Source organism: Tamandua tetradactyla, chromosome 13, assembly GCF_023851605.1.
Source record: "Tamandua tetradactyla isolate mTamTet1 chromosome 13, mTamTet1.pri, whole genome shotgun sequence".
NCBI lineage: Eukaryota > Metazoa > Chordata > Mammalia > Pilosa > Myrmecophagidae > Tamandua > Tamandua tetradactyla.
Window position 1 is genome coordinate 64,360,054 of NC_135339.1, and position 25,037 is coordinate 64,385,090.

At 45.1% G+C, this 25,037-nt stretch overlaps 3 protein-coding genes across 15 annotated transcripts in view; 2 read left to right on the forward strand and 1 right to left on the reverse strand.

Annotated features, from left to right (window-relative positions):
- SLC68A1 (solute carrier family 68 member 1) overlaps positions 1-3,740 on the forward strand; it is a 16,873-nt gene extending 13,133 nt beyond the window's left edge. For all 10 annotated transcript variants that reach the window (XM_077125869.1, XM_077125867.1, XM_077125871.1 and 7 more), the window contains 5 exons: positions 117-240; positions 875-971; positions 1,480-1,651; positions 1,729-1,922; positions 2,987-3,740. In XM_077125869.1, the coding sequence (XP_076981984.1) occupies positions 117-240; positions 875-971; positions 1,480-1,651; positions 1,729-1,922; positions 2,987-3,249 (850 nt within the window). In that variant the 3' untranslated portion in view covers positions 3,250-3,740. The remainder of the gene's footprint in view (positions 1-116; positions 241-874; positions 972-1,479; positions 1,652-1,728; positions 1,923-2,986) is intronic.
- On the reverse strand, positions 2,633-21,803 carry ACTR1A (actin related protein 1A). 2 transcript variants are annotated; one of them, XM_077125875.1, is made up of 11 exons: positions 21,666-21,803; positions 13,644-13,708; positions 12,657-12,732; positions 11,727-11,852; positions 10,666-10,790; positions 9,241-9,457; positions 8,526-8,618; positions 7,769-7,943; positions 7,611-7,672; positions 6,833-6,873; positions 2,637-6,660 (listed from the first exon to the last, which is right to left on the reverse strand). In XM_077125875.1, exons 1-11 carry the CDS (start codon positions 21,711-21,713, stop codon positions 6,558-6,560), a joined length of 1,131 nt encoding a protein of 376 aa, XP_076981990.1. In that variant the 5' UTR covers positions 21,714-21,803; the 3' UTR covers positions 2,637-6,557. The 2 variants fall into 2 exon arrangements, with proteins under 2 accessions (XP_076981991.1, XP_076981990.1); XM_077125876.1 differs by lacking the exon at positions 13,644-13,708 and having other exon boundaries at positions 2,633-6,660; positions 21,666-21,779.
- Positions 21,804-23,926: 2,123 nt separating this feature from the next.
- The window catches only part of SUFU (SUFU negative regulator of hedgehog signaling), a 165,134-nt gene continuing 164,023 nt past the window's right edge, over positions 23,927-25,037 (forward strand). For 2 of the 3 annotated variants that reach the window (XM_077125877.1, XM_077125878.1), the window contains exon 1: positions 23,932-24,299. In XM_077125877.1, the coding sequence (XP_076981992.1) occupies positions 24,118-24,299 (182 nt within the window). In that variant the 5' untranslated portion in view covers positions 23,932-24,117. Of the gene's footprint in view, positions 24,300-25,037 lie in introns of all 3 variants that reach the window. The other variant, XM_077125879.1, reaches the window with a different exon arrangement.

Here is a 25,037-nt window from a genome sequence, read left to right on the forward strand (position 1 = left end):
CAGGAGTCTGATTTCACCACTGTCTACCCTGGTTGATGGGTGGCGGTCCTGGAGTGGGGGGATGGTTCTGGCCTAGCCTCAGCCCTAGGCAGCTCTGACTCCCTTCTGCCTTGTAGCCTTTGTGGAGAGGAGCTACCTATGGGTGGTGAGGAAGCGGGCAGCATCACCTTGGGCCAGTACCTCCGGCAGCTGGCATGCCACAGGAACTTCCTGTGGTTCGTCGGCATGGACCTGGTGCAGGTATGGGGAACTGTGCCCGCCCCCGCCCCCAACCCCACCTGGGCTGGCTGGAATATGCCTCACTCAAGGTTGGGGGGGGGGGGGCGGGTCCTCAAGAGCTGGGGAATCAGTTGTGAGCCTTGTGTTAGGAAGGAACACAGGGAGGACAGTTGCAAGACCTGGATTCTAGCACCATCTGTGCTTTTAACTACCATGTGTTCTGAGGCAGGGCTCAGCCTGTGGGCACCCTTAGCCTTATCTATAATGTGAGGATATGAGAGATGCCCCTTTTGAGGACTTTGGCAATCTTTTTAAAAATCTGAGTGCTGCCCCTAAAACACATGCATTACTTATTTAGAAATAAGATTATGTCATTAAAATTGTTTTATTAAGGCGTTTTCAATTAAAAAAATCTTTTAATTGTTCCAATTACCGTCTTATCACTCCTAACTTTTGCAAAATTAGATAGGTAACAGGAATTTGGTGTTAGGTTTTGTTCTGGCATGTTCCACGTTTAGAGACATGGGGATAAAGACCTGCTTTCCCTCTAGCTGTGCTGAGGACAAGGGACTTGTGCTCCCGTTTTGGCACCAGTTCCCGGTTCTCCTCCCACCCCAGTTCCAGCAACCTCCTCACTGCCCACATTGGGTTGCAGGTCTTTCACTGCCACTTCAACAGCAACTTCTTCCCCCTCTTCCTGGAGCATCTGCTGTCAGACCACATCTCTCTCTCCACGGGCTCCTTCTTGTTGGGTGAGTGTCTCAGGCAGGCTGGAAGAACAGAGGCTTGCACCCCAGAACTCCTAGCCTGGCTGCAAGAATGGCCACCTCCCCAACTGGGGCCCCACGTGGCACAGGGCCAGGATGAATTTTCTGTAGGGTTGTGCCTTCAGTCTCCAGCTCTGTTTTTCCAAGGAAGGGGTGGGGACTGCTCTTCCATCATTCCAGAGGCCATGTAGCGCTATGGGTGGCTAACAGTGACAAATACAGGCTGGTGGACCTGGGTGGGAGTCCTGATTCTGTGCTTATTCACCATGTGGCTTTGGGAATTTCATCTCTTCAGATCTCCATTTCTCAGTGTAAAATAGGGATAATAGTACTTACCTTAAAGCAGTCTGAAGATTAAAAAATGACCAGGAAGCTCTTAGGGCCTGGCATGTTAGTATTCAATAAATGCAAACTATGGTTCTGTTTGTTAAATGTTGATCATTGTTGAAGCTGTGGCAGTGTCCCCTGACAAGGCTGGGCTCCTTCTCCCCAGGTATCTCCTATGTTGCTCCCCATCTCAACAACCTCTACTTTCTGCCCCTGTGCCGGCGCCGGGGGGTCTATGCTGTGGTCCGGGGGCTCTTCCTGCTCAAGCTGGGCCTCAGCCTGCTAATGCTGTTAGCTGGCCCGGACCACCCTGGCCTGCTCTGCCTCTTTATTGCCAGGTATGCCCCTGTTCTCCCTCACCCCCACACATCTGCTCCACGCCCTACTCTCTTGCCTTCTCTCTCTTTGCTGGCAGTAATCGCGTCTTTACTGAGGGCACCTGTAAGCTGCTGACCCTGGTGGTCACTGACTTGGTGGATGAGGACCTGGTGCTAAACCACCGCAAGCAGGCGGCCTCGGCACTCCTCTTCGGCATGGTTGCCCTGGTGACCAAACCAGGCCAGACCTTCGCCCCACTACTGGGCACCTGGCTGCTCTGCTTCTATACAGGTGAGGGCCCAGCAGCTGGCAAGGGGCTCTTGAAGCTCCCAGGGATACAGTTTACCTGGGGCACCAGCTGATGAGCCTGAGTCTGGGTTCACTGAGAGAGAGAGAGAATGGTGACCATCTTGATCCAGGCTGGGCCTGGGCCCTGGGTTAATACCCCTCCTCTGTCCCTTCCCACTTGATAAAGGGGCCTAGGTCTGAGATTCTTTATTCTAATAGTCATTCATTCATTCCATAAATATGCATAGAATACCTTCTTTGTGCCAGGTGTTGCTCTATGTGTTAAGGAATTAACAGTGAATGGCAGACAAGGTCTTGGCTGTCATGGAGCTGATATTTTGTCAAAGGTAGTGGTATGATAAAAAATAGGACAATATGAAACAGTATGATTAAGAAGCTATTTACTGGAATAGGAAAGGCCTCTCTGAGGAGGTGACACTCAAGATGAGCCAAATGGTCAGGAGTTGGTCTAGAAAAGATCTCAGGGCATCCCTGATGGAGGGAACAGTTAAGTGCAAAGGCCCAAGGTTATCAGGAGTGCTTAGAAGATAAGGGTGGAGAAGTGAAGAAGGCTTTGTTCATTCTTGATACAAAGAGAAGCTATTGGCAAAGTTTTAAGCAGGTGAGTGACATGGTCTGCTTTACATTTTTAAAAGTTTACTCTGGCTATTATGTAGAAAAAAGATTATAGCGAGGCCAGTGGGAACAGCAGGAAATCATTGGGAGGCTGAGGCAGAGGCAATGGAGGCCTGGACTAGGGTGGTGGCAGGGGGCCTGGAAAGAAGTAGATGGGTTTGGGCTATGTTATAGAGTTGGGAGAAAAAGGATTGGATGTTGGGAAATGATGACAGAACTTGAGGGCTCGAGAAAGCCTTTGAGGCTTTTGACCTGAGTTATTGGGTAGACAGTGGTACTGTTCACTGAGAAGGGAAGGAAAGGGGAGGAGCAAGTTTGGGAGAAGAAATCCAGAGTTGTGATTTGAACGTGTATCTGTGAAGTTTGAGGTGTTACACACTGGACTTTGGAGGGGAACTGAGCTGACCATGCTCTCTGTGCTCTTGTCCTAGGCCATGATCTCTTCCAGCAGCCCCCACTGACACCTGTGGGGAGTGCCCAGCCCTGGCCAGAGCCCCCGGCCCCACCTCCGGCACAGGCCCCAACACTCCGCCAGGGCTGTTTCTACCTGCTGGTGCTGGTGCCCATCACTTGTGCTCTGCTGCAGCTGTTCATCTGGTCCCAGTTCACGTTGCATGGCAGACGCCTGCACATGGTCAAAGCCCAGCGCCAGAACCTGTCACAGGCCCAAACTCTGAATGTTAAGACAGTGTGAGAGATGGGGCAAGGCTACGGTGCAGGAAGACACTGCCTGCAGCCTGGGCAGGAGCTACTTTTGCAAAGTGGACAGATGCAAAGTAGGAGTGTTTCGTCTGAGCCAGGAGCTTCACTGAGGCCCGTTTCTGCTTGGTTGTCTGGCCTAACTCAGGCAAGGGCTGGGCTGGATGTGCTCAGGGACCTGTTTCCCCATTATGCAGTAGAAGGAAGAGGACCAAGAAGAGTCAGGGCTGTCCAGCAGTACATATAGGGTTGCTATGGGGGCACAGAGGCCTCTTCTGATGTTGGTTGAGCCTGGCTGCTGTGTGAGCTCAGGAACCATTGCTTCCTTTTGCCTAGTTAAGGGAAGCTGAGTGTAAGTCTCGCCAGTGGTTTCTCTCAGCTATGCCTGAAGTTAACACACCCGATCTACTGCAGAGTTCCCCTACCTTCACCTGGCATCTAAGAGTTCATTCCATACAGACTGATTAAAGCCAACTGTTTCTATTCCCCAGGTCTTTACTGTGTATGTGAGTAGTAGGATACTGTGGTTGGGCATTTTCCCAACTAGTGGGTTACCTGCATTAGCCTTGCTGAGGTACCAGTGAGAGAACAGACTGGCTGCCTGGGGACTTGGGAACAAAGTAACTTTCAGGCCTGGAGCCAGTTTCCAGGGCAATTATAATCTCCTTATAATCAATCACCAGGAGAGTTTATAAAAAGTACTTGTCTGAGTTCTGTTCTCAAAGATTTGGAATTAATGGTTATGGGGTATAGCCTGGGCACTGGGGGTCTCTAAAAGTTCTGTAGGTATTTTACCATGCTGCTGGGATTAGAAACAACTGCTCTAGGCTAGTACTTCTCAGCTCTGGCACTGGAAACATTTTGGGCTAGATAATTCTTTGTTGTGAATATTTAGCATCATCTTTGGCCTCTATCCATTAGATGCCAGTAGCACCCCCACCACCCAGATGTGACAACCAAACAGACTTGCTGAATGTGTCCTGGGGGTAGTGGTGCAAAACTGGCCTCAATTGAGAAGTGTTCTAGGCCATTGGTGTTTTGAGGTCTGCATGGTGGTTGAGAATGTAGGTACTGGGGCATATTGCCAAATCCTAGCTAATGAAGGACAGAACCTTCATTAAGGAAAATTCCTTAACCCTTTGGCGGCTCTTAATTCCATTTCTATAAAAGAAATACTAAAAATACCTACATTTTATAGGATTATTGGGAAGATTAAATGCATTAACATTTGTAAAGTGCCAGGCAAGTTTTTTTCCCCCCAAGTTCAGGTTTAAAATGGAGAACTGATTAATCATAATATCTGAGAATGGGCCCCAGAAACAGCATTTTAAGCTCCCAAGACTCTTATACACACAATTTTGAGAATCTCTGACTTCATAGATATCAAGAGCTGCTCTTATCATTCACAGTGCAGAGCTTGAGTGTATATGCAGGGCTGGAGACCCTCAGTTCCTTAACTGATGCTTTGGCACGAACACCATTTTCTCTGGATCCACCTTACAGACTGGGAGTTGGGCAAAGGTCTGATGCAACAAGTACTCTACAGAGGGCAGATGAGATTTAGGCACCATCTCAGATTCAGGGGGCCACAGCTCCTCCCTCTTCTCACCCAGCACTGGCTTAAGTTAGAGGTCTAAATGACATGTCTATCGAACAACTTTATTTAAGTACACTGGGCCCCACCAGGCAACATGGTTTGTGCGAGGCTGCGCAAGGGATAGGGTAGGGCTAAGAGAAGGGAGGCGAGTTTGTGAAGCACACTGCAGTCTGCAGGTCGCCACACTGCTTTCATACACACCTGCTGCGGCCCACATCTGGCAGAGGCCTTTGGTCATAAGATAGCATGGGGAGAATACTGCCTGGAATTTGGAATTGAGGCGAGTCTTGGTGTCACAGGCAAGGGCGCCGGTGAAGACTTGCTAGCTCCAGCTTTGTACCCTCTGGGCTTGAAGGGCCTTTGGACCACTGTTACAGGCCAATTCAGTCCAGGCTAGGCCCTTGGCCCACTGGACCAGAGAAGATAAGCCTGAGCCCATCACCTACTAGCACTCTGGTGTGGTCCCTTCCCTCTCTATCCAAGCAGGTCCAATGTCAAGAATGGCACAAGATCAGCCCTAAGGAAGCCTTCCCGCCTCTATAACCTAGGCCCCCAGGTCAGCTAGAGTGGGAAAAGGGAACTTGGTTAATGCTGTTCTGATGGTGGCTCCTTCTCTTGTCCTAAGGGGGCTGGATCTCCAACATCCCTCCTTTACTAGGGGCTTCTGCCAAAAAAAAAAGTGATTCTACCTTCTGTTTGGGGAAAATCTGACCAGGAACCAGCTTGTTCCAGGGCAGTAAACAAGTAGAAAGGGAGGTGGGAGTGCCTTTGGGAGTAGCCTCAATGTCAAACTAGTTTTGAGGCCTATGGATACTGTCAGTTCACCATTAGCAGAGATTGGCAGGGCCCTGCGTGCTGTGCTAAGCTTTGATGCTGTAAACATTAGTGTGAACAGATAATGGGGGGTGGGGGCAGCAGGAGGTGATAAGCTACCTGTCTCCAGTCCCCTTACTGAACAAACACTTCAATAAATAAAACTGAAGATGGCATTGAAACAAGGATGGATGAAAAGCCAAGGAACAGTACCTGAGCCAAAATGCTCTTCAAGCTCTTCCAAGACCCCCTACGCAGCCAATCTGAAGTAGCACTATTTTGTCATCCTCAAATGTCCAGACCTGGTCCCCAGGAGATCTTGAGGCCCTCTCCCTGATCCTGGAATCTCTGTAACAGCTCCTGGAGTGTTTTTCCAGCCTCACAAACCATAACAACAAAACCAGATAGAACTCAACCCTGGTCCCAGTTTGATCAGTCCATGGAGAACAAAATGATGAGCATGGGAAGGCAGCAGTTGCCTTGGACTTCAAGCTGCCCTGGGGAGGTTGAGGGAATGGGCAGCAGCAAGGTCTCATGGGGGTTGGGTTCACCACCTTCTACATCTCCCTATGGTAGTAAACATAGTCCCACAGAGCCAAACAAAGGCCTAGCTGACAAAGGAGTGGGGCCCTCTGCCAGTGGTCTTACCTGTCAGGGGCCAGTTAGTGGTCAACCCTAGGCCATAGGCTGTCGCCATCTTGGGCAGTTCATTGTCCTTTCTGGGCCATGGGATTCCTGGGCCACATGGCATTCGTATATGTGCACACACTCATACCCACGCACCCACACATGCACTCGCATAAACAGGCAGCTCCTCGCAAACACTCCAACTTAAGAAAGCGAGTTTTAAAGTGGAGTTAACTTCAGAAAGAGGTGACGATGATGTCCCAACATTAGAAGGTTTTCCTGTGGATTGATCGGGCACCATCTTCCTCATATTCCTTCTTGGAGACCCACATCTTCTTAAAGGTGTCCAGGGAGGCGAGGATAGAGCCCCTGGATTGGAGGGAATACAAAGGAAGAGTGTGAAAGACAGTGGATGTCCATGGAGTCAGCCAGTCCCCATGGGGCCAAAGCATAAGGCTATCTTTGGAGAAAGGGAGGGGGATCAAGGGGTAATCAATGTCTTCATTTCCCATTCTGCTCTTATTCAAAGAAAGTTACTCACCCAATCCATGTAGAGTATAGTCTCTCCTGAGGTGCTGATATCTGCAAGGGTAGGTAGAAAGAGGAATCTGAGCTTTCATCCCTCCTTTTCTCTCTCCCTTCTAAGGTATGTCTTTATCCATGGTAGTGGATGCATTTCACACAGTGGGTTTTAAGCTCTGTCCCTGCTGAACCTGTGCCCTCTCTTGGGGGTACTGTGGCCAGCCTGATACTCATTTGGGAAGGTAGGTTTCCAGCAGCCCAAGTATCTACAGCTCCCAGGGAAGTTGGGGCCATCTGGGGGCAAGATTCTGCCCTGTTGGGAGGCTAGGGGGTAAGGCAGACTCCGTGGCAGGAACCTCCCTCCTTCGTTAGGATCCCTCCTCTCCTCAGGCTAGCCAACTCCCGTTGGCAGTCACAAAGAGCTCCAACTGTGTTACAGGGAAGCCACCTGAGCAAGGGGCCCAGGAGCAGCAAAAGCCAGTCTCCTGACATTTTACATTTCCCCTGGGGGACTAACGTGGGGCCCAGCTTAGAACTTATGCTATCTGGGTGTTAGAAGTGCCTTCCTTTTGAGTGAAGTGGGAGAATGAGAATGTGTCCGCCTCTCTGGCAGACCTAGATCTCAGGGTCAAGGTGTAGGCTGATAAACTGTTCCTGGGAGCCATCTGACAGTGCCTTTTTGTGGACTACAGCTGCCTGAAGTACTCAGGCAGAGCTGGAGGGAGGCCATAATATGTGGCCTTCCAGATCCCTAGAAGCCCAGCTCCACTCAGGCCCAGCCCCAACCATGCTCCTACCCTGATCTTCACGTCTTTTGGAGCCAGTTTCTTCACTTCACTCAGTAGCCTGTCACCAAAACCTGCGTGGGCACAAAAGGAGAATCTTAATTCCCTGGGTGTTTGGGCCCAGAGGTCTGGAAGCTTCCTTAGGCAGGGCACTGAGGGTACAAACCAACCTTTGAACAGGGTGGAGCCCCCTGAGAGTACGATGTTGGAGAAAAGGGTACGCCGCAGGTCCATGTCAGACTTCTGAATGGCAAACACCAGAACTTCATGGATGCCCTCACTCTCCTCACCTATCAGGTCTGGTCTGAACAGCAGCTCAGGAGCCCGGAATCGGGAAGGACCAATCTGCAGAGTAGAAGTGCAGCTTCAGAGGCTGGGACTGGAACTCAGTTCCTTTGGCAGGTTACTAAATAGAAGAGGCTCCTCTGCTCATCTCTTAATAACCAGGTGGCTATGAAGGCCAGGCTCAGTTAAGTCCCTACATGTTAAGGGCCTCAAGGAAAAAAAGGGTACAGGTAAGGTACCTGGGAAAAGAGAGAGGGGGAGCTCATATGTTTAATCCTAGCTCTAGCATTTTCCAGCTAAGAGATGTTTGGCATTAATTCATGGATTCATTCATTTACAAATTTTTTCCTATCACTGGGAGTCCCAGGAAGGGGCAACACAGCCTGAATGCCACCCTATGTGGTGCCCAGGAGTGGTTAAAGACAGCACTAATAATCCTACTTCCTAATCCCATCCCAATCTCAGGAGGAAGCAGAGTCCCTGCTCCCTAACTTTTAAGGAGTCAATGCTACTCAAGAGGTATACTGTTCCAAGTTTTAAAGGATTAGGACAGCTGCTTCCAGCCTCCTCACCAATAGTTCTATTTGGGCCCAGAACCTCTGCATGCCTAAGAGAACTGAGGGAAGACGTCCAACTGCCTACCTCAATGGTGCTGCCATCAGGCAGGTAGTATTGGGCCTTCTCTGTTTCTAGTGTCTCATCCTTCTGGGGGTTTATGGATAGGTAACAGGCTCTCTGCAGAAACAAGCACAACAGTCAGGCTGGCAGGAAACTGGCACATACTTGATCAAAGTCCCAGGGGCATGATGTGCTGCTGCAGAAATCTTCCCTTCCACAATGATTGCCCCAAAGGCCATGAGAGCTGTGGCCCAGGAGCAGGAGCAGGGACCCTCTGCCAGCCTTCAGTAGGCAGTATTTCAGGTATATATTCTTTCCAGCTCTATCTTCCTCTTGGGCACAGGCTTGAGAACTTGGCTTTATGGATCCTGGGTCTGAGACCACAAATCAATTTTTTATGTCAACCCAGGCATTTTTTCCTTCTGCCACTCATAGAGGGACTATGGTTCTGTGTCCATTGGTTAGGTCCCTCCTACCCAACTCAGTTAAAGAAATACAAGTAGCTGCATTTTCCACCACCAGATGGCAGCACTTCAGGAAGTGATTTTGTCAGTGGGAAGAGCCCCAGCTGAAGATGACACAGCTCTCAGGAGATCTGGCTCTGGGAAGGGCACCTGACCCCAGACCCCCAGACAGGAGCTTCACCCCACTTCACTCTTAGGTCACCAAGGTCCTGGCTGCCTTGCCTATTGCCCATCCCATCCCATCCCATCCCATAGGCCCATGGGTCAGCACTCACTTCTTTTATGGCCTTAACAATCTCAAACTCAGAGGATGAGTGGAAGTCATAGCCCTCTTTGCGTAGGTAGAGGCGAAGGAAGCGAGAGACGTCACGGCCAGCGATGTCGATGCGCATGATAGAGTGAGGCATGGCGAAGCCCTCATAAATGGGCACAGCATGTGTGACGCCATCCCCAGAATCCAGCACTACACCCGTGGTCCTGCCTGTGGCATAACTGAAGCAAAGGAGACAGACTATCACTAACCCCTGCCTTCTCTCCCTGGGAAGAAAGTCACTTCTTTTAGAGTTCAATGTCAGCTAAACCAAAGTTCAGGTCTGCCTTTTTCCAGATGCTACCTTAGAATGGGATGAGCATTAAGGAAGTCTAAGCCTTGGCACCAGCCCTGAAATATCTGAATGAAAGGAGCTGAGCTTCTCCAGGCTCCCTCCCCTGTCCCCAGAATAGCAGGCTTTGTAATCTGAGGAGATGGTCTGGCCTTCAACTTCTTCAGAGGATGCAGGCTAGGGGATCAAAGTTTTTACTCTTTAGACAAGAGAAAAAAACTCAAATACCTACAGGGGCCAGGCAGATGAAATAAAAAAGTAGAAGAAAATAAGAGCATTTTTCACTTCATAGAAAACTAGGTTTTTCCCCCCACTTGACATTCTATATCTGTCTTTAGTTTTTCTCTTTTTTGGTAGAGACAAAGGAAAAAACAAAACAATGTTTGATAAATAGCAACTGGTAAACTATTTCAGTATTGGGAAGACAACAGAGAATGAAGCGGACTGTGATGAAGTCAAACTTGAAAACCCTATCTAAAATGGCAGCTGCTGCTGAGCTCCAGCTGTTTTTCGCCCTATAAGAAAACAAGCCTAGTGTGATATCTTTCCACTTTTTAAAGAGAAGCCCAAAATTTGTATTTAATACCCCAATTTTTAAATGCAGGCTCACAATGCTTTAATGGGACCAAACAAATCCCATCTGTAGGTCACCGGTGTACAATCTCCACAGTGAACTAACCCTGATGTGAGGCAGGGTGGGAACATGACAAGAATGATAGTGGAATGGGACTGGTTGTGTTTTGACCACAACTGTGTCACCAGCCTAGCATAGCACCTGGCATACAGTGAATCAATAGAGGCCTTCAGGAAGAGTTACAGCAGCATGTGGCCTTCCCAGAGAGTCTTGGGGAGAGCCTTGGCCACCAAACCTGCTAAGAGAATTGAGATTGGGCTAAAGTCTTAATATCAGCCACATTTCTTCTTTTCATTTCAAGTAGAAGCCTCTCTCGCTTTTCCACTATCTTCAAACCTTCCCTATAGCAGGGGATACACAAGCTGCTTTGAACCAGGCAACACAAAGAAGGGTCAGCTTATATTCTGCCAACGGGCTCTTTTCTTTTCCTAGTGGACAGGCTAGTCAGCCAGGCTGCTACTCACAGGCTGAGCACTGCTTGCATGGAGATGAAAAGGGCTGGCACATTGAAGGTCTCGAAGAAAACTTCAGCAGCTCGTTCCCGGTTTTTCCGTGGGTTTAAAGGCGCCTCTGTCAGGAGCACAGGATGCTGGTGAAAGATGCCCAACCAGCGATCAGGGTGAGGCCAGATTTCTACCCCTCATTAGTAATGGGGGAAAAGCCCCTGCATGGCTAGCTAGAGAGCCCATGAGCCCTTCGTTAGTCTCCTTCTCTAAAGGCAAACTGGGCCTGTCATCTACCCCTGCCCAAGCTGGTTTCTCAACTTCCCAAATTCATGCCCTTTTAATGTCTCACTCTGTCCTTACCTCCACCCTCTATTCTCCTCCTTGTCCTTCAAGATTCTTATATAGACCCCCTTATCTACTGAATAGCTCCAAATGCCAAGAGGATTTTGCTAAACTCTGTATTTTGAATTATTATGATAAAATTGCTTGTTGGGTATAATTTCTATTGGAGCGATGGAAAAGGTTTGGTAATGAATGGTGTGACGGTAGCACAGGTACTTGAAATACCTGAATACTTAAAATGGTTAAAATAGGAAATTTATTTATAAAAATATAAAAAAATAAAGTTTAAAATTTTTCAAAATAAAAAATTAGATTTCAATGAATGTGCTTCTAAAAAACCTGAATATATATCCCTTCCCTCAAAATTCTGGTATGCCTAATATGTACTTTCCTTCATATTTCTGAGTTGAGAGTTACTTCCCTAGAAGTTAAGGAGTATAGGTTCTGAAGTACGAAAGATATGGACTTGAATTCCAGCACTAATGTTTTATTCACTCTGTGACCTGAGAAATATTACTTGGCTTCTCCTGTAGAAAGGAGATATACAACCCATATCTGATAGAAATGAAGTGAAGACTACATTTGATTATGTCTGAAAACACATGGCTTGGTCCCTGGCACAGAGTAAAAACTCAAATGCTCTTGGTAGTTATCATTGTCATCACAATCATCCCAGGGGTAGGGGCTCTGACCAGCTCTGCACATCTCCGCAAGCACCCTACACACAGGACCCTCACCTCCTCTGAGAAAGTCTGTAGCTGATCCTTAGAGTAGACATATTGCCAGATGCGCTCCATGTCGTTCCAGTCCTTGACAATGCCATGTTCCATGGGGTAGCGGATTGACAGCAGCCCTCGGTGCTCCTGGGGGCAGAGAACAGGGCTTGGTATCCTTGGTCAACCTGTCAGCCAGGCCACCTGGGACCCTACTGTCCCAGGACTGTGCTTGGCTAGCCAGCGAGGAAGTGCTTCATAAAGAGTCTTGGTTAAGTACCCCCACTCTCTCTACCCACCACCACCCACTGTCCTCACCCAGAGCTAAGGGTGGGTACCTAGTCTCCATGTTTACAGGCTGCAAAGGACCCTTACTGCCCAAGCAGCTGGCAAAGCAAAGGCTTCTGCATTTCCATGGGCCTTCTGGTGGCCCTAGCACAAGAGACAGCAGGCAGCCTCCTCACACCTGGTCCCACCTGGTGCTTTAACAATCTGGCTCCCACCTCTGGGCCTCAGCATGTGGAGCCAAGATTGGCAGCAAGGACTCTGTTGTTCCGCTTACTAGAGGCTGCCTGAGGGCTCTGCCAAAACTGCGCTAATTAACTCATCCCCAGGATATCCCCTCCAGGATCTTCCCACTGAATCCCTTTTGCCAAAAACACAACCAAGCCATTCAGTCTGATCATTGGCAAGGTATTGACAGAATACAGAAGAAAGGCCAAAGCCCTGTTTTCTAGACTGGTTTCAGTGTTTCCCAAAGTGAGTCTCCAGATATTTCCTCTCCAAGACCAGAAGCTGCCCCTGGGAGAAATAAATGGCCACAGCCTAGGATAAAGGGATTCAAGAGGGAGATTTTAAGAGGATATTATTCTTTTTACTTGAGACACTTCCCATGTGATGAATAATGAAGGTCTTCTATTGGCTTGAGGCTGCTTCTGTAGGGTTGGGAATTACCTCAGCTTTGGGGCCAATGAAGATATCACCTTCGAGGGCTCCTGCCATGACCCGGACGTGCTTCGGTCTGCCTACACTACAAGAGAGCAAGGAGAGCCAACGCTTTTCATTTCATGACAGAACACAGGAAGGATGTATAGATGTATATACTTAGATTAGAAGGAAATATATTCAAATTTTACTATTATCTTTGAAGAATGAGATTATGGTTGATTTTTATTTTTTTCTTTATACTCTCCTGCATTTTCCAAAATGTCAACAATGAATATGTATTATTTTAAGTTATTTGTATATGGTTTCACATTTTTTATTGTATTTATGTTATTTTATAATTTGTTAAAAACAAATTTCAGAAGATTCAATACCTCTAGTTCTTCTTTTTCCCCAAGGTATGTGTAGACAATGAGAGAGAAGGAAACAAGAATTTCTAAATGGATGGTTAACTAAAACAATTTTAATCTCTTTGGCTTCTTCTTCAGGGCCTCTCTATTAGTAAAACTGTGATGTGTAACTGTGACAGAGAATTTTCTTCCATTTTTTCCCTTTTAAGCTACTTCCCCAGGCATCTGTATCCTTCTCTTGCTTGCAGTCTTTCTGCCTTGGGAGGGGGGCTCTGAGAAACTCATTCTTACTAAGATGGTGGGGTATGGTTTACTGTTCAACCCTGTCCTGGGTTATAGGAGAATTTTAGAGGGTTCCCTGAAGAGGCAAGCATCCAAAGGAATGAATCACCAGTGATGAACTTTTTGGCATCAGATAAAACAGATTTAAAACAGAGGCTTCTTGCCTATGCTTCTCAAATTGTACCATGTAAGCAACCATTTCTTTTGCTTACTCCAAGAGCCAGCTCCTATATCTTGCTTATTGTTGTTTTGAGTACCAAGGCCCATCTAATTGAATTCCTTCCTCCAAACAAAGGGAGGCCTGGCCCCATAATAAAAGCTGACAACTCTCCCAAATTTCTGCTTAGGCCACAGAACGACTTACTAGTTTGGAAAGCAGTATTTGGGGATCTGATCACCAGCAAAACCAGCTTTAATCACACCAGATCCCTGAAGAGAGAGGAGAGAGAGGGAGAAGTCAGATTTATCACAAAAACAAGAGTAGGTTCTAGGACAACATATACAATATATATATTTTAGAAGACCTTAAATTTGTGTATAATATGTACATTTATATTAGCACAGAAAAAGCCGACTGCATACTAAAAGGGGGGAAGCAGGACTGGAGAGGTGGTGAGGAGAACTTTCATTGTATACTCAAATTACTGTTGGATTTTTTGCCGCCTTTGACTTTTCCACATTCGGTATGTTTTAATTCTGAATGAAATGTAATATTAATAAAGGGAAGAAAAAGAGAGAAAACCTGGAGAAGTTGAGAAACCGAGTTGGGCAGGGGTAGATGACAGCAAAAGGCTTCCCAGCAACACGCCCTGGCTCCCTGGCTCTCTTATTTCTGTTCTATTAAAGAATGAAGAGCAAGACTGTCCATCCTGGTACTTGACTCTGGCAAGACAGAGGCTGGGGAGGAGGAAGTAAGAAGTGGTTGAAGGGCAAGGAAAAAGGTATGGGAGGAAGCTGGACAAGCCAGTTCTCTAAGGGACAGGACCTCTGCCTACAGAAGAGAGAAAACAGGAGACAATGTACAGACTCACTGGTTTGGGTGGTTCAGCAAAGAGCATGGAAATGGTGCAGCTGTAAACTGAGGTGGAAGCCTGGGAAGGAGGGAGTACTATCCTACTGCAAACTCAAGGATCTGGCACAGCAGAATGAATAAACAAGAATGGCACTGTACATGAGAATCCAGAACTTGTTAACTCAAGCCTCCAGGACTGTTCACTGATTTTATCTCGGTGTGGTGGTGCAGACAGACTAATTGGATCTCCTGGCATACGCTGAAAGCAAGAAACATAAAGATGTTCTGTGTTTCTGACTCTGGATATTTTTAAGAGATGATTTTCTTGAATATCTGATATTCAGTTTACTAGCAAAAGGACTACAGTCTGGGTACAATGCAGATTAAGATGTCATATTAATTTCTTACTCTCTGTCCTTCCCAGCAAGAGTATAATTGGCCCAGTTCAAATATCACCACCAAAACAGTTTGGTGATTCCTCAAAAGGTTAAACATAGAATTACTATATGACCTGGCAATTCCACTTCTAGGTATACACTCAAAAGAACTGAAAACAAGAACTTGGAACTGGTACTTGTACACCAAAGTTCATAGAAGCATTATTCAAAACAACGCAAAGCTGGAAACACCCAAGTGTTCCTCAACAGATGAACAGATAAACAAAATGTGGTATATACATGCAATGGAATATTCAGCCATAAAAAGAACAATGAAGTTCTGATACATGCTACAACACAGATGAACTTTGAAAAGATTATGCTAAGTAAAATAAGCTAGACACAAAAGGACAAATATTGTATTTCAATTACATGAAATATCTAGAATAAGCAAATTCTTAGAAAGTAGATTACAGGGTACGAGGGGCCTGGGGGGGGGGAAATGGGGATTTATTGCTTATAGGTACAGAGTTTCTGTTTGGGGTGGCAAAAAAGTTTTGGTAAAGGATGGTGGTAATGGTAGTACAACATTATAAATGTAATTAATACCACTGAATTGTACACTTAAAAATTGCTAAAATGGGAAATTTAATGTTATATATATTACCATAATAAAAATTCAAATAAACAAACAAACAAGGGTAACTTATGCCTGAAAAGCTCTACTGAAACTAGTGTAAACTGGCCATCCAAAGTGCCATCCAGTACTTTGAAAGAAAACATCATTCAGTGAATTCTTTCATGTCAAATTACTTCCTGGAATGGCTTTTCCATAAAATCACTCTGAGTTAGTATTAATCCTTACTTTGGAAAATCATATCCTCTGTGATTAAGAAATGGAGTATAGGGGTGCACAGGTGGTTCAGTGGTAGAATGCTCGCCTGCCATGCAGGAGACACATGTCTGAGTCCTGGCCCATGTAAAAAAAAGAGAAAGAAGTGGCATACAGGAAACAAATACCAAAGAACAAAGGTGAAAGATTAGTAGAAAACTATCTTTACTTCAGGAAAATATGATTAGATAAAGCATTTAGAGTCTTAAACCTGAAATTTGGGAGCACTAACTTAAAGGCAACAAATTCCAGTCTGTATTTACTGGGCAGTTTCAGAAATACAGTACATGGGGAAAAGATTGTTTGGCTTTGTTACCATTAAACTAACTTAGTCATGAGGTGACCCTGCCTTGGACTTCGATGAAGATGGACCCCTGTGGAACTAACGTCGTATATGCCTGGTCACTGTAGCATATTTATGAAGTCTTTGAGTGATGTAACATTAAAGTTTAACTTTTAATAATTCAAGTTGAAGTCATGACAGAAATAACCTGTGTGCGTAATTTAAGGCAAACTGAATTTTTCTTTCTCTCAGTTGATTTGATCTATAATAGTTATTTCCTTATGTTACAGAATTTGAACTAAGAATATAATGTATATTGTGGTGTGATATTTTTCCTAAAAATTACTTGTAGATTATATATTATACTACAAACTATGTTTTTAAATTTTAAAAATTCGAAAGAACTTTCTGAAGACATGTATGAGCAAAACAGCCATTCAGAAATAAATATCATAAGTTCTGATATAATAAGAAATCACCCCCTTCCTCTTGAAGAATAATCCTCAGTTGGAATTAATTATCCTTTTCTTATGATCTCACAGCAAATCTGAGATTACTGTACCACTAAGCAGCAAGCATTTTACTCTGCTTTCTATTAGAATTTATGGTTTCTTAAAGTTCCTTGAGGTCAGAGACTTTATATATCAGCAGCATCTGGCATTTGCTGCATATTCGATAGACGATGGTTGACTAAAAGGAAAATCAACCGCAAATAACTGGTAGGTGAAACTTTAAGTATGGAACTTGAATGAGCAGCTGGAATGCCAGTAGCTCAGGGCGGAGGCCGTGAAGGAAAGGGGAAGGCAGCATTGGGAATGAGGCACAAGGAGGAACCAGACCTAGCTTGTCCCAGCAGCCCCTGACCTGGCCTGTCAGGCTAATAGTTGGGTGAGGAATGGGTGGGGACAGTGGAGGCAGCTGAGCTGCCTCTATGCTGCTCAAGCCAAACCAGAAGAGCTACAAAAGGGTGAGGCCAATTTCTTAAACAATTTTTACAACTAGGAGCTGTGCATTTGGCAAATGAACTGCCACTTTCTTTGTTATTCACTATGGCAAAGCCAAGTAAACAGATGCCTTGCAGTAGGCTTCTTGGAAAAGTGGTCTCATTAAATTTGATTTTTGAAGATTTCAGGTCTGCTGCCACCCACCAATGACCATCCTCCTTTTGATGCAGGCAAACAAACAGCAAACTCCTCAGGAAGGCATTCTCAGTCGCCTGCCAGCCATAGATCTTGTGGCTTGAGCAATCTTTATCCCAGGGCCTCCTGATTATTCCCGGCTTGCTAGGAAGAAGACTAGTTGTCTCCCAGTTTACAAATGAGAAAAGGACGCTGAGAGAAATGGAGCCACAGATTCTAAGACTGTGGCTGCTACTGGTGGTCCATTTGGCACAAAGGTATATTTGGTTTGGACCACAAAGTACTTTAAAAAAAATAGCTTTATTAAGATACGGTCACATAACATATAATTAACCCATTTAAAGTATACAATTCAATTATTATTCAGAGTTGTGTAACCATTACCACAATCTAATTTCAGAACTTTTTTCATTACCCCCAAAAGAAATCCTGCACCCATTAATAGTCACTGCCCCACATATCCAGCCCGGGACAATCACTAGTCTACTTTCTGTCTCTATAGGTCACAAAGTGCTTTTAAATTAACAGCCAACAGTTAAACATTGGAGATTGCATATGAAATTTAACATTTCTTACTTTAACATGAATTTAACATTTCAGAACACTGGGCCTGCCTTCCTACAGAGGGTCAACTGGCTGGAAATGGGAAGCAGTTTGCCCTTTGGTCAGGCATGCTCAAGTACACTTTCCAGATTCCCCACAGAGTCTTTGAGACCACCTTCTGTTGCTTTTTAAATGTATTTCTGTTCCTTCTTGGCCTCTGCAGGCACTGCATTTGAAACTAGTCTAGGCATTCCCAGCAATGATAAATTAATGATGTTTCTTCCTCTGCACAGTATATCTGGTTTCCCTTAGAGCACCTAGCTTGATCTGAAGCACATCCATGGCTCTCAAATTATACATAATTGAGCAGTGAAACTATCTCTAAAAAGGCACCTCCTCTTCACTCTTACCATTAAATTAGGGATGGATTCTTACTGAAGCTGTACCACCAACAGCCTGTATGTCACACTGTAAGTGGTAGTGTTAAATATATAGATTCACTTCATTTCCTGAAGTAATTCTAGTGTTTCTAAAACTTAGGTCAATCAGCATTAGCAAGATCTTAAGAGCTGGTGACAAATTATTAAAAAAATTATGAGACACTCAGTGAAATTTGAACATTGACTGGGTATCTGATGATATTAAGAAATGATTATTAATTGTATTAGATGAGAAAATGCTATACTGATTATGTTTTTAAAAGAATGTGGGAGAGGGGAGCTGGTGGGAATGCACTTGAAAGGACTGGCCAAGAGTTGATAACTGTTAGAGCTACATTATGGGTACGTGGATATTCACTGTATAATTCCCTCTACTTCTGTATACGTTTCAAATATTCTATAATAAAAAGAAAAAAAAAAGAGCCGGTGAATAAGACGATAACACAAGTTAAATTTCAATACACAGGGCGGGCCACGGTGGCTCGTTTCCTGGTGCCCACTCATGTAAAAAAAAAAAAATTCAATACACAAATACTATACACAAACATAAAATACATATATCCATAAAATCATGGATGAAAACAGAAAGAAAGGGCAGGGCTATGGAGAAGTAAAAAGAGTCTTCAATTATACCTGCAGTGTTTTATTTCCTAAAAAAAAAATCTGAAGCAAATATGACAAAATGTCAACATTTATTAAGTCTAGGTGGTAGACACATACTAGGTGGGTTTGTGTTGTAAGCTTCTCTAAACTTTTCTGTATGTTCAAAGTATCTCATTTTTTTAAAAGGGGGTTAAAGATACACATTTTTAGAAAAGTGAAACAGCTTATTGGTGAACTTTTGGAGATATGATACTGTTACTGCATTGAGGCCCACCTAGTCACAAAGACAGTTTTGAGATTGACTAAAACTTTGATCCATTTTAGGACAGAATTGTAACCTTTAAGATCTTAGCAGAGATTTTAGCTTCAGATAAACATAGTATTCTGATCAAAGTGCTTTAGTCCTCAAAACTTGGCTCTCTTCTTAAATTACTATCTATGATATAGGCCTTTGAGAAGGAATTACTTACATTTAATTTTAAAAATACCTATCACTGTATTGTTGCCATTAAAGTGGACTCACATACAAACACACATCTCCATATTCCTCATTCATTCCAATGAATAGATTTGGTACCAGGGAATAATTGTTTTAAGATTGAAAAAGCTGTGGACTGATGATGGGGCTCTTCCATCTTTTCCCTGCTTTCTTTGTCCTCCTCCTTTAATTACACTCTCCTTAGCCCAGAAAGAAAATTGTAGCAACATGTTAAGCTATGGAGATGTTAAATTTGCCACACTATTCTCATAAAATTGGCTCAAATATTTAAAATGATTTTTCCTATCCATCTGTAATCTTGAGAGTTAAAAACACAAACACACAGAACAAACAAAACCAACTCTTTAAATTTCAAACAGAAAGAACTACACATGGCCCCAAATCTAAAAATGTGGCAGATATTCTGCAAAACGGGAAAATGACTTAAGTTCTTCTATTTCACCTTTTGGGAATTATTAGGATAAGGAAGAGAACGTTTTCCCAGAGAAAAGACAATCCTTTAAGCTTTAAAACTGAAAATGCATCACTGCTTTGACGCATTTCGTATCCATTATCAGAAAAGACAAAGGAGGAATTAAGAAGCATTAGCTTCAATGACTTTAAAGACAGAACTTCTGCCCAATCATTCAAAAAGCAAAGGATCTGGTCAGATGCATGGACTGCTCCTTCTGACTGCTGATGAAAAATAGGAAATTGCTACCAATTGTTAATTAATTAATTATTTTTACAACTAAAGAAAAAGCAGATGAGTATACAGACTGGCTGAAGATAGAAATGGTAGTGTTCTCTGGAAAGCAACATCAAGAACAACGAGTCCTAGTCAATTCCCTCCAAAAACTAACTGGGATTTCCCCCCATCCTTTATTTAGAGACATCTCTGTTACTATGACAAGAGATAATTCAGTCATTCATCCACCCACCCATCAACCCAATGAAAAAAGCATTTATTAGGCACATTATGTGTGCCAGGCACTGCCCTAACTACTGTGTGTGTGTGTGTGTGTGTGTGTGTGTGCAGGGGGGTGGGGTGGGGGTTTGTAATAAAAAAAAATAAAGGAACACCATTTTCCCCACAAGGATTTAACAGTCTAGTGAGGGAAGAAAAAAAAATTTCAAAAAGGGATGTCTCACTGAGCTCAACCTCACCCTTTCCAAGGCAGAAGCCATACCCACAGTGAGAAAACTAACAACAAAAAAACACCTTTCCTTAGAAAAAGTGAAGAACTTGGAACTGGATCTCAGTCTGAGTTTTGATTCCTCAACTCACAAACCTGGTAGTTTTAAATACGTTATTTAATCTCTCCAAGCCTCACTTTCACGCATAAAATGAAGATAGTTAATTCTTAACCTACCTACCAGACCCGAACCTTAAACAAGATGATGCAAATGAAAGTACCATGTAACATGCCCAAGGGCTGGCTCAAAGGAGCGATCTGAAAAAATCAGTTTAGGACAGAGGGGATTGGTAGTTTAGCCCCAATGGAGGGACCTAGAAGGGGCACAGAAAGGTTATCTCGGTGGGACCATAACCTTTCAGTGTAAAACAGAAATGCAGCAATCTCACAACTATCGCTCCCAATTACAAGTAGTATTCTGATTCTTTACATTTGTCACTATTGATGCATTTGCGTGGGGCGCTAGCAAAATGAATAACGAATAAAACATTCTATTTAGGGCTTGTATGACCCTGGTCTCATGTGTAACCTTGGGCTCACTTTACCTCCACGAGCTTGTTTTCTTATCTGTAAAATGACAAATTTCCTTAACTGTCCGCAGTTTTTGAGAGGACCCAACTCGAAAGCATGTGAAAGCTCCTTGCAGACACTAGAGCATCTTGCAAATATTATTATGTTTAGTAATTATTGTTTCCTCAACAACTAACATTCCTAAGAGGAAGGCACCTCCCGTCTTGCTTTGTCATTCTCCTTTCTTCTCAACATTTATTAATTTTATGCCTTATAATAGCAGAAATAACTGAAACCCTATGGCCATTTCTGGCACCAGATTCTCGGACCCCACCTAGATACACTATTAAGCCACCCCGCCAGTTCCGGACCCAAGGAAACTCAGTCCTTCCCACCCGCCGGCCTCGCCCTTCAGGCCCCACCCCAAGATAATCCGTTCAAACTTCATGCAGCGCCCCGCCCCTCAAGAGGGGGAACACTACGGCGGCCTGGAAGAAAGGCAGGAGGGCGGGCCAATCACTGCATAGGGTTGCCCTCATCCGGAAAGGCTTAGAGGCGGGGTTACTGGTCAAGATGGACAGCTAGCGCAGCCAATAGAATTATCCGGGAATGGGCAGAAGGCGGACATCGGGAGCTCACAGAGAGGTTAAGGCCCCTCGAGCCAAGGGCCCAAGAATCTGACTCGGACTACAGTTCTTTCCTTTACCCACCCCAAAGTTCTCCATCCCAAGGTTGCCAGCCGACCGCCCTGCCTGCGGTCTATGGGTGGGGGAGGACGGAAGCGGCGGCGATAAACCCGCCTGACAGGCCAGGCCGGTGACAAAGAGCCGGCCGCCCAGCCTGAAACCTGGGAAGCCATCCCTTCGGGGATGGGAGCACAAGTCCTTCTAGAGAGAGGAAAGAAGCAACTCACGTTGTCAATTACGACTGGCTGGTTAGCGATCACATCGTAGGACTCCATGGCAGAGTAATCTCTCTTTCCGAGGAAGGAACTGCCAGCCCGGTCCGCTGCAAACGCCGCTGACACGCATGCGCAGTCTAGCCGCCGGCACTGGGCAGTCAGGGAGGGGCGCTACCTCCTTTGCTAGGAACTACAACCCCCAGCATGACGTGCACCAGGGTTGGCGGAAAACCCTCCTCGGAGACCCGCCCAGTTTAAAGGACTGGGCGTTAGCGTTTCGGTCGCACAGTATTCTGGGGTTTGTAGTGTCCATGTTCATAAATAAGTAGACTCGGACACAGATTGATGCTTAAATTGCGTGCTCGGATCTGTAGTCTCTTTGAAGCGGTTCGCAATGCGTGCTGAAATGCGTAGTTTTTTTTTTAAAATACTTGTCTGTAGTTTGGTTTGGATTGGTCAGTAATTCGTGGCTGTTTGAATTTTTATGGATCAGTCATTGCCCACCCTATCCCCAAACAATGTACGGTTGCCATGCTTTTATCTGGGTCTTTAAGATATTAAAAACAAGCATTTCCTATTGCCATTACATTCTAGACATATTAAACAACACTACACACAGAAGAATATGCTCCCAGAATACAGGAAAATAATAATAACTTTAAGGAAAAAAGCAGTATATTGCAGCTTTTTGCATTTAAAAAACTTTTTAAATAGGTGTAAACTTTATAAAAGGCTGACAATCTGAATGGCATTTGGAACTACTGGGTATAGGTGATTTGTTTTTATTGTCATCATGGGAACATATATACAACGCAAAATTTCCCATTTTAACCTTTTTCATGTGTATAATTTAGTGATATTATTTACAGTCACGGTGTTGTGCTGTCATCACCACCATCTATTTCCAAAACTTTTTCATCACCTCACACAGAAACTCTGTACTCATTAAGCAATAATGCCTCACTTTTCTTCACTTTTATCTCCAGGTAACCTGTAATGTACTTTCTGTTTCAATCAATCTATGAATTTGTTTATTTTAGGTATTTCATATAAGTGAAGTCATACAATATTTGTTCTTTGTGTATGTCTCATTTTGTTCACCATAGTGTCTTCAAGGTTCAACAGTGTTGTAGCATGTGTCAGGAAGTCATTCATTTTAATGGCTAAATAAAACGGGTATACCACATTTTGTTTATTCATAATCTGTTAATGAACATTTGGGTTGCTTTCACCTTTTGGCTATTGTGAATAATACTACTATGAATGTTGGCGTACAAATATCTTTTTGAGTTCCTGTTTTTAATTCGTTTGCGTATATAAATATGGGTGATTTTTTAATTAGAACATCGTTAATATAAGGGTTTCGGGAACTGTCCTAATATCTCTTTAATTTCCACAGAAATATTGATTTTTAAGTTAAAAATAACTATGACTTTGATGGATAAGATAGTCCATCAAAAGAAAGTTTATGTGGCACTGCTCTCATATGAGACCAGGGCCTTTTTCTCTATGTTATTTTTCTCTGTTCAAGTTGGAGGGACCCTTTAGTCAATAGCAGTTATAGCCAACACTCCCTTCTGTCCCTTTCTCTTGGCATTTCTTCGCGATCGACAGGAAGACAATTCCAAATCCTATGCCTTAGAAATTAAAGAAAAATTATTCCAGTTATGGAGAGTCAAGGTAACAGCGAAAGGCAAACCCATAGCAAATGATAAATATTGAAGTGCCTCGAGGTAATCTGCAGTTCATCTACCTAAAACAGAAGAAAAAATGTCATCGTTATTAAAAGCGTTAAATTATTAAAAGTCGACTTGTTCTATTTCAGCATAGGACCCCTGAATTTGGCCGTGTTAACAGTGTCAGTCAGTATGATTTAAAGACGTTCAAAGACAGTAAGAAACATTAGATTAATAATCCATTAAAACTAATTCCCATGGACGAATGAATCAATCCATTGTCATAGTTATGTTTAAATCCTTGTTAGTGTATCAGCAGAACAATTGCAACCCTTTTGTCAGCGCCATTCCCAGTGCTTTCGTGGGACTCTAGTACTTCAAAAGGATGCTCAACATCTGTATTTGAATCTGGTTCCCTCCGAACACTAGGGGGAGATAAAGAGCCTTGGAACACCCTCAACTCAAGGTGGGGAGGCGGACCTATTGTCAGGTCACGCCTTCCCCATCTGTGACTGGCACAGACGCTAACCAATTGGTGCTTGGATAGGGCGCGCCGGCGCCCCGCCCCCCTCGAGCACCCCGCGGCATCAAGGCACCCTCTTGTAGACTCCGCGGCGGCAGCGGCGGCGGCCTGGGCGGACGAAGCGCGGTGCGCAGGCGCGGAGCGTAGACCTCGCTGCAGCCCGGATCGCTTCGGGGAGTCGTACCCGCAGAGTCTACCCGCTGGCCCGTCAGTGCTTTCCCCTTCACCCACCCTCCCGGGTTACCCTAGCGCCCTAGTTGCCCCGATGGCGGAGCTGCGGCCTAGCGGCGCCCCGGGCCCAACCGCGCCCCCGGCCCCTGGCCCTACTGCCCCCCCGGCCTTCGCCTCGCTCTTTCCCCCGGGACTGCACGCCATCTACGGAGAGTGCCGCCGCCTTTACCCTGACCAGCCGAACCCGCTTCAGGTTACAGCTATCGTCAAGTACTGGTAAGACCTGGGCCGTGGGGAGACGGACAGGGGAGGAAAGCGCCCGGGGCAAAGAGATTTGAGGGAGAGGAGGAGGAGGAGGGTTAAAGCACTTGGAAGGAGGGCTTTCTGCTTTGAGGGAAGGAGTTAAGGCTCAAGTTGGGAATGGGGACAAAGGGGTTAACGGAGTGTGTGGTCAGTGAAGGGTTAACGGGTGAGGGGAGGATGAAGGGTTAACTGGGATTAGGAGGATGGACCGAGAACTGGGGGTGTGTGAATGGGGAGCAAAATGGGGAACGTAGTGAGAGGGGAACTGTAAACGTGGTGAAAGGAGGGGTCGCCAGTAGGGGGTCATTAGTGGGCGAGGGGAAGCCAAGGCGGGGGCTGAAGTGGAATGGGGGAGGCGAGGCGGGGCCTGGGGAGCAAATGAGAGAGCTTTGGAGCAGCGAGGCTGGAGGAGCTCCGAGGGCAGGAAACTGCATAGGATAGGGACGGATCTGGGGCACCGGGCTTTCTAGTGAGTTGGAAAGGGAACGAGTTGAGAGGGTTGTGCTCGTGAAGAGATGAGGAGGAGGTCTCCTTTTGATACAAGTGAGCTCAGACTCAATATCAGTGTATAGCTTTTGCTTTTGAAGTTTGCCGGAACAACTCTTCCTGATAAACTTTTTGCTTACTCTGCACGGTTCTTTAAGCAGAACTCCCATCTGGCTCTGCAACTTCTTTGCTTTGGAACATTGTCTAGAATAGGGGCAGGATCAA

Excerpts from the sequence above, each read along its gene's own strand:
- ACTR1A (XM_077125875.1), bottom strand. The coding sequence starts at position 21,713 with ATGGAGTCCTACGATGTGATCGCTAACCAGCCAGTCGTAATTGACAAC. Across the intron at positions 12,733-13,643 it reads AAATACTGCTTTCCAAACTA|TGTAGGCAGACCGAAGCACG; the intron begins GTAAGTCGTTCT and ends GCTCTCTTGTAG. Across the intron at positions 7,944-8,525 it reads CTGATGGCAGCACCATTGAG|ATTGGTCCTTCCCGATTCCG; the intron begins GTAGGCAGTTGG and ends TCTACTCTGCAG.